At 38.0% G+C, this 8,943-nt stretch overlaps 1 protein-coding gene across 1 annotated transcript; it reads left to right on the plus strand.

The window, feature by feature from the left end:
* The first annotated feature begins 1,981 nt into the window (after positions 1-1,981).
* On the plus strand, positions 1,982-8,940 carry LOC108017847 (uncharacterized). The gene is made up of 2 exons (XM_036812688.3): positions 1,982-2,129; positions 7,987-8,940. The coding sequence occupies exon 2, from the start codon at positions 7,997-7,999 to the stop codon at positions 8,654-8,656; it is 660 nt and encodes a 219-aa protein (XP_036668583.1). The 5' UTR covers positions 1,982-2,129; positions 7,987-7,996; the 3' UTR covers positions 8,657-8,940.
* Positions 8,941-8,943: the final 3 nt, after the last annotated feature.

An 8,943-nucleotide genomic window follows, 5' to 3' on the forward strand; every position in this document is an offset into this window, starting at 1 on the left:
GTGCAGATCTAATTGCAGCCACAGCCATGGATATGGCATTTGGGATTGTGTATATTTCAGAGACAGATTCGTGTGTTTTTTGTGCGGCGGCCTTTTGCAAGTCAGCGTTCTTCAAGTTCAAGTTCGGGGCTCCATCATTATGGCGATCGGAGTTGCCCGCTGCTCGCACTTAATGATTTTACACATCTGCTGCTCCGACTGATTTTGAGATCGGATGCATAAATCACATAAACAAATGCGTTCAAAGTCACCGCAAATAACAAGAAATTCAGGCTTGATATGGAACTGCGAACCTTAAAATACTCTTTGTGAATTCCCAGATTTAATTGTATGCTTCGGTGTATAGAAAGCAAATTTCTATAAAATTTAGTTTTAATTTGTAATACGTTTTTCGAAATTAAGGTGGTCTTTGTAGAGGTTAAGCACTTGAAAAATATTTAAATGTCTTTTCGTTTAGAATCATAATCCCTACATTTTTATTCACCAGTCTTACATATTTGTAGAATTTATACTACTTTTTTAGTTGGGTGTAGTAAATTTTTTTATTGATATCATAAAAATCAAAATTTTTATTAGGTAAAATTTAAGTTCATGTTCATTTTTATATAGTTCTAATGACATTTTATAATAACAACAGCTTCGTTTGTCTTATGTTGACATTTTGTTACTTTTAAAGCAAAATTGTCTTTTCTCTTCAATCACTTTCATTTTTTTGGTGTTCCAACATTCAGCAGCAATCTTTGGTGCTCTGAAATTAATGACATCAAAATTAACCCAATAAATTCTGATCTCCATTATACCTTTGCCTAGAGTATTTAAAAAAGATGACTGGGTGTCCCGGCAAACTGGAAGCGATATCGAATCGATTTGAAGTTGTTGGCTGGCACTCCACCGCACTTTGCAATTGCTGAAAATGCAATTAAATTTTAATTTGCCGAACGACCTCAGAACAGGTACATTTCGATGTTTTATGTACGAGTATGCTCGAAATGCAATTTGAAGATGAGCTCGAGGTGCGTGAGAGGACACTTGGAACAGATCAGAAGCTGATTCGCCTTGTAGGGGTGAACTTGAGCAGCAGCAGCATTGGAGGTGCTTACTAAGATAACAACCAAGCATTATTAAGCAATATTATTGGACCGAGCACAATGAAAATTAATGAATTTTTCTCTTGTGCTCTCATTAGGTAAATCAAGGCATCACATTAATCAAAATGAGTAGGCCCGCATAGGCAGCTAAAAATCGTTTTTAACAATTTAAATATTTATTTCTTTATTTTTTTTTTCATTTTTCTGTTTATCTTTATGCTGCCCATTTTGCTCGCTTCTTCAACACCTTTGGCTAATGATGAGCAAATTGTGCCGGAAGCAATTTTAGCTCCATTGATTTTATTGACACCGTTTTGCTTTGTAATGGAGAGTCCAAAAAATATACAATTGTTACATAAAGGTAAAAAAAGCATAAATAATTAAATTTAACCCAAGGGCGAATCGGCTTAGCTCACGTCAATTAAAATAAAATCAAACATTAATGCATAATCATTTATTTAAACAAAGCTTGTAACTGTTATCGATGAGTTTTGCCGTTTTCACACTTATTTATTATTTTTCGCAAAAGAGGAAAAACAAAAGACTCAAGCAGCGAACTTGCTGGGCCAACATGTTCGAAGCTGCAAGATGCACTCGAAACTCAAAGTTATGGACCCCAAGACCAGTGGCACACTGCCACATTTATGGCAGCAATAGCTGCAACTAACTCAATTATACGTCGATTGAGTTCCTAGCTCATCTCCAGCTAAAAAGCCTCCTGCGGTTTAGGCCATATTGGTTGGTTTATATATTTTTATGTGGCCCCGCAATCCACTCGATCACTCGTTTAAGCCAAGCCTCCACTCGAGCTTGGTTTGAGCCACGTTCGAACATCGAACCACTGGCGGTTTTTGCTCGTTTTGGTTTATTTAGCTTTTTGGGGACAAGCTATAAACCCTGGCAAGATCGTCATTGCGTTCAGTTGGTAAAAGTGAAGCGTTGCGTGCGGTTATCCCAACCACAATATCTACAACTTGGATTTCTGTGCTGTTTGCTCATCGAGTTTTGAGCCCCGTTCGTGTCGATCGTTTCAATCAAAAGGTGATTATCATATATCACAGGACATATCCTTTAAGGACAAGTGAATGCAAAAAAGTGTTAAGGTTTTTTGGAGATTTGTTTAAATTTTTCTTAAAAAACAGTCAACTACATTTATGTTTGCAATTTATTCAATATAATATTTTTAAAAATCATAAAAAAATCGGTGTGTAGATATATAAGATTCATACATCGGTTTTGTTATTAGGAAGGAAATAGTTTAGTGTCGATAAATATATTTTATGATTTTGTAAAGTTCGTGTTAGATTTACAAGATTACGAAAAATTATTAGACTGTGTCATCTAAGTTGCTTATTATTTGTAATCTTTTAAAATATATTTCAATTTTGATTTTGGGAATCATCGATATCAAGCTTATTTAAATTCACACAGCTTCGTTTTAACGTCAAATAGTAACTGAAAAATTGTCTAAAATAATTTGTTATATTTTTTTTTGCTCAAAGAGTCTACTGACTGACGATGATAAATCAAATTTTCTTAGAATTCTGTTCCGACCTACGACAATTAATGCTGTCACTTTGCATTCTGTCAGTTTGAAGAACATGGCAAATAGTGTGAAAAACGTTGTTAGTTAACCCAACAATGAGTGAGTTGTTTTTTCTTTATTTATGGCCCCATTTCGGTATGTTTTTCGGCTGACAGCCGCCCACTCCCAGTCGCCACCCCCAGGGTCATGCAGTGAAGCAGAAGATTACGCAATATGCTGGCAGTGCAAAGGAGTGGAAAATCTAATTTTCCAGCAGCATGCAAATATTCGGGTAGTAATTGCCAAAATGTCAGGCTGCGGCAGCTGTGAGCTACTGTTGCTACTGCATAGAATTCGGGTCGTAAAGTCTTAAACCAACACGCCAATAATATTTTATGGCTAGCAATTACAGAAACTTGATAAGAGGAGCTTTGACATTTTTACAGCTGCAACTGGAGATGACCTCACTTACATGGCTATTTAAAATTCGGCTTAGGCAGGTCAATGGTTAAGCCATTTCAATGCCATTCCACATCGCAATTGCGGAGGAGGACTCGCAGATCTCCCCTTTTTTGGTGTGCAATCTCTGAAAATTCCACAGTAGAAATCACCAGTCACGATTCCGTCTCCAATTGACAACGAAATAATTTATCTCCGCGGAATGCGGGAAAGTCTTTACAAAAAATCTCTCTGGGCTTCTCCTGTCACTTTGTCGGATGGATTCTGCTCAAAGGAAAGTTTTTTTTCGCAGTGGGCGTACACTTTCCGCCCCTTTTGGGTTTTACATATGCCAATTTTGATGGTATTCTGTTCTCAATCTCAATTTGCTTATAGCAATGATTGTGGGGATTGTAATAAAGGGTCTGCAATTTAAGAGGTTGTAATATTATTATAGAATTGCAATATTTTGAGCTTGATTAACTAACTCTTGCCAGAAATTATAGATTGTTCAGAATGCGGCTTCCTTATATTCCAAATAAGGTTTTACTTAAGGTTTTTATTTAGCAAACATGTCATAAAAATAAGGTGTATCCTATTATTGCTTATACCTTAAATTTAATAATAAAATATTATCCTTAATTCTAGAAAACTTTAAAAACCAAATATATAAATTATCTAGTCAGAAAATATTAAAGTGAACACTTTAAGTAGATTTTAACTCATTTTAAATTTACCAAACCACTATGAAAATATTTTTTAAAATTTTGTGAGACAAGAAGAGTTTATGTTAGTAGTTTTTCGTAGTAAAGAGGTTCTTGAAAACCGAGAAGCCTATTTCTTAAAGCTTTTTCTGCTTTACCCTTTCATTCGCTTGTTTGTTTATTTACCTGGCAATGACAAAAAATTTGAACAACTCATTAGCGTCTGCTTCGAAGATGAAAGTGAAGATGGGCCCAAAGCCAGACAATTGAGAAGATTCCACTTGAACCTCTCACTGTGCCCCACCATATCTCCAAGTGACGCGCTGTCAGTATTTATTGATATGGCCTGCACATATAAATACGATTTTATGTGATGACCAAAAACTGAAAGAAGAAACATGACCATTTTCACTATCATTTCGCTTCATTGTTATTGTTTTCAGCGCTGCACAGTCTGTGGAATTTCTGTGTTTTGCTCATCCGACAAAAACCAGTAAGCTGCAGGTGCTGCCTGCTGCCTGCCGCCTGGTGACCAGTAAAAGTAACGCTCCTTCGGCCTGTCTGGTGGTCTGAAACTGGCCACAGTTGACAGACTTTCTTCTACAGTCTGTCCAGTTTTTCTGCATATTGTTTACTGCTGGCCAGCGGCTGCTTCTTCTGCTTCGGGCCAAGACGAGACCAGCCAGATCTGGCCAAGACCAGACCGAGACCAGGCCATTAAGTAGTCGCATCGCATCCGCCTGCAACTTTCATAACGGCAGCATCCTGCTCCCTTTTTGTTTTCTGCGGTAACTCCGCAAAAAAGAGGTCAAAGTGGTTGACCCACAGTTGCACAGATGGCGCAACAGCCTCAAAGGCAAACATAAACATTCTAATTAGCACTGAAAAGAGACCTCGAGAGGCATCAGAAGCAAGTTATCTAGATACACAAAGGTGGGATGTTGTTGCAACAAGTCATCAAGTGGGTATTGCAGCTGGCAAATCCGTCTTCTTTATAATTACTGTCATCGCACCGCCAAGAGGTGGTGCTTAAAAGCCAGAAACTCGTCTTGGTCTTCGGATTCGTTCTACAAAAAACGAGCTGCAAGTGCAAGTCTCTCGATATTTTCTCTGGAGAAACGTCTGCTTATCGAATGATTTCTAATTAACAGGAAATGATAGAGGCAGATCTAGGTAGTTTAAATTAAGTCGACTGGGTTTTCAGATGGTACAGGGAGCTTAGGCAGGAGGGTCCGATTAATGATAATATTTAACAGAACAGAACCTCTACTTAAGTTTAAAGCGATTTCTTCATAAAACGTATCATAAACTTTATTTCCGTTCTCAGCACTATTATATTCAGATAAGTAAACTGTAAGCCGCAAACCAGTGGAGTTTATTAAAATGCTAATATTATTTTCTACAAATATTAACAAATATACCTTACGCTATTATTAAATCCAATCCAATAAATCTTTTACTTATCAATTTTGTTTTCCCTACAGTAATTTTATTTACCTTTTTATCGAATTGTAAACCAATCGGTTTAATTGATATTCTCCACAAATATTAAAAAAAAATTAAGTATTTGTAACCACATAACTCCGCTTCACGTGATTTAGACACCTGTTCCGCTCTTAGCCGTTAATGACAATTTTTTACAAATTTACTTTAAAATGTCTGAGGCGCGTGATACATAAATAAAATTTGTTTGCAATCCAAGAAGAAACATTCAGGGAAAAACCAGTTACTTAGTGCCGCGCAGAGACCGCTGTAAAATGTAATATATAAGCCGGAGATTAATTGCCATGTTTGGGGGGTGGTGAGTACAGCAGGTGGGATGGGTAAAAAAAAAATAAAGAAAAAATGTTTGACAGATGCAGCCACGAAGTCAGCACAAGTGGCTTGGAATTAATTATCTAACTATTCGGATTCGGAATGTTGCACAGATGTGCGCACGATAGTGTGCTTAGAAAAACATCTTTCAAAGATTTCGACTGCTTTTTGCTGCGGTTATTTTGTAATATTTATTTGGCTATTGAGCACGTTTTGAAGGTTGCTTTTTGCACGCCGAACAGGTGAATTATATAAATAAATAACCATTTGAAGAGCCTAAAAATCATCGTTAGTCATTTAGCCGCCAAAAGAAACACAAAATAAATGCCTTTCTCCCACAATTTATATCTGCAAGTGCCTTCATTGAAATGTTCAATAAAGCAGGTATTGCGTAAGAAAAGAAAACAAGCCACAAAATACAAAAGCCAGGTCGAAAAAAAATCAAAAGCCAAACAAAAATGAGACAAAATGAGAGCTACTTGGGAGCAAGTGCTCGAAAAAAAGAAGAAGGTGAAGACAATTGGTTCGGAAATATTTCACCGGCTGCCAATGCCCTTATCCACGGCAATTAGCTTGGAAGAAGAAAAAAACATGCCATATACTAAACGTACAGGTAGTGCTTCAAATAGGAAGAGCAAATGAGGCAACGGAAATTCAAATTACAAAATTTACAAGCCGTTAAATAGGGAAAAAAACATGCAATTGCGCGTGGCCAAAACAAAGGCCCAAGCCAAAAGCTTTATCAGGCGGAAGAGTTTCGAATATTGACCAGAGACCGAGAGACCCACCAATATCCATATGGGTAATGCATGACCATGGACGGGCCTCAAAGCCTCGAACTCGGGCAACTTTCTCCATTAACTGCGAGTATTTATTAGTTTGGTATGCACAAGACAAACTCTGGGCTTCAGTTGAGCTAGAAACGCTGGAGTACTGGAATGCCTCTGACTAATGGCCATATATGTGTGTTCCAGACTGTTGCCGAGTGGTTTCTTGGATAGGTCAGGTTTCTGGGCTAGGTCAGTTACGGTTTGGTAACTTTTTTTGAGGTCACTGTAGCTCCTATTAATTGATGGTTAGGGAATATTATATACCGACTTAAATTCTTATTAAAAAAATATTGCATTGACTTACAGATTAAAAAAATAATGCCAGATTAAAAAAAATTAAGCCAAATTTAGAATTATAATGATAAGATATAAATAAAAATAGAAGATCATTAAAACTCTTTTGGTTTTTAATTTTCCGTAAACTTTTATTGCAATTACCCACATTTCTTACAGGCAATTTTCCCATCAACTGCGCTCTTTCAATCAACAACAACTAATTTTAACTAATTTGCAATTTGTTTTGGTCAGTTAAAAATAATTAACTTTTTCTGTAGTGGCTAGGCAAAGCCCAGCACGCGTTTCAGCCATTTCCAATAAAATGGAACCTCAGCTTAGATCGGCTAATTTAAATCCGGATCTAATTGCAAGCAGACAATTTATATAAGATGCAATTTTGATTAGTTGCAAAGTGGGTAATAACCACAGCCAGTCGCACATCGATAAACCCATAAAATTAACATACAATTTTCATGGTTTTTATGTTCAGATATAAAACAATGAGCCCATTTGCATAGGTTGAAGTAGAATGGTAGTCCGTAGAAGAGAACACACTGTTGCTGGGCGAAATAAAAGTCAGTTGTTCTCACGTTACGAAATGGAAACCAGGTTGAAGGCCTCTCGCCGAAATGGAAAACTACTTAATTAGACGAAATGGAATCAAATTGTGCAAAATGACAATTGTAAGCGACAAATTCCATATACAAAATACAGTCAAAATTGATCAAAATCGATGCAAAGCATTTCCAATCAGTGATTTTGCATAAAACCCAGCGACTCATCCAAGCGGAAATGCATTGGGTGGGGCAAATCAGATCCATGCCTAGTCAGACTTGTTTTTCGAATCAGTTTTAGGCCGAACTTGGGGGGTTAGGCCACTCCGCTCTGGATTTGTCAGAATTCTATCAGGTTTGCTGGTTTAATAGGTGTCTAAGTACTCCCAAATTAAGTCAAGCCGAAATCGGACTTAAGTTCCTATTGACAAAGTTCTGACTTACGAATTCTTCATTTATAATTTAGAATAAAAACAAACTATTTTAAATAGGTTCTAACTGATAAAAAAGTGTATAAAATTTGATTTTTTAGACAGCTATAAAAAAGTTTTTATCACATTTTTAACACCTAAACTGTTTAGTTACTTTTTAGCGAAAATTAAAATTAATAAGCTAAATGAATAGATTTCGTTGATATAATAATTTTTAAAAAACAGAAATGACTTCGAACAAAGATTTCGGAAAACATTTTAAAATATTTAAATTACTCTAATGGATTTTAAAATCAATTTAATATAATAAACTTATTTTTTTTAGCTATCCAAATATGTCTGTGCTGCGAGCACTCCTTCTGCTGGCCCTGAGTGCCACCGTGGCGCTGGCCCAGCGTCGTCTGGCCCTTCCCGATCCAAGGAGCTGTGCCAACCGGGTGCGCCATGCCAGCTATCGAGATGCCCGGGGCGTGTCCCACTCGTACTTCTTCAGCTGGGAGCATGCTCCCACTCGCAGTCTGGAGGTGGATTGGCTGGATGCAAGGAACATCTGCCGTCGGCACTGCATGGACGCCGTTTCCCTGGAGACGCCGCAGGAGAATGACTTTGTAAAGCAGCGGATCTCCCGGGGCAATGTGCGATACATCTGGACCTCGGGCAGGAAATGCAACTTCGCCGGCTGCGACAGGCCCGATCTGCAGCCCCCCAACGAGAACGGATGGTTCTGGTCGGGATCGGGGGCCAAGATTGGACCCACCTCGCAGAGGAACACCGGCGACTGGTCGGCAACGGGTGGATACCAGCAGCCGCAGCCCGACAATCGGGAGGCCGCCCAGGGCAACGACGAGAGCTGCCTGTCCATACTGAACAACTTCTACAACGATGGCATCAAGTGGCACGACGTGGCCTGCCACCACATCAAGCCATTCGTGTGCGAGGACTCTGACGAGCTGCTGAACTTCGTCCGCTCCCGGAATCCCAATGTCCGCTTGTAATTCTAACTAGCCTTAGCCTGAGGGAGATGATTAAAATTTACATATTTATGTAGCCTTAAACGGAACATTGATTGGTTGATCGATTGATTGTTTGACTCATTGACTGTTCAATCCAACATTGATGGCTTCCAAAAAAACGCCTAACATTCGTTTGTTCGGTTTAGTTCGCAGCAAAAGTTCTATAAGCAAAATTTGTAATAACATTTCTGTGTCGATCCGCGCATGATAAACAAAATTGTTAAATAATTTTAAAAATTGTTAATAAATACAAATTGAACCCAACAGTG

The sequence above is a fragment of the Drosophila suzukii genome, chromosome 2L (genome assembly GCF_043229965.1).
Source record: "Drosophila suzukii chromosome 2L, CBGP_Dsuzu_IsoJpt1.0, whole genome shotgun sequence".
NCBI classification, from domain to species: Eukaryota; Metazoa; Arthropoda; class Insecta; order Diptera; family Drosophilidae; genus Drosophila; species Drosophila suzukii.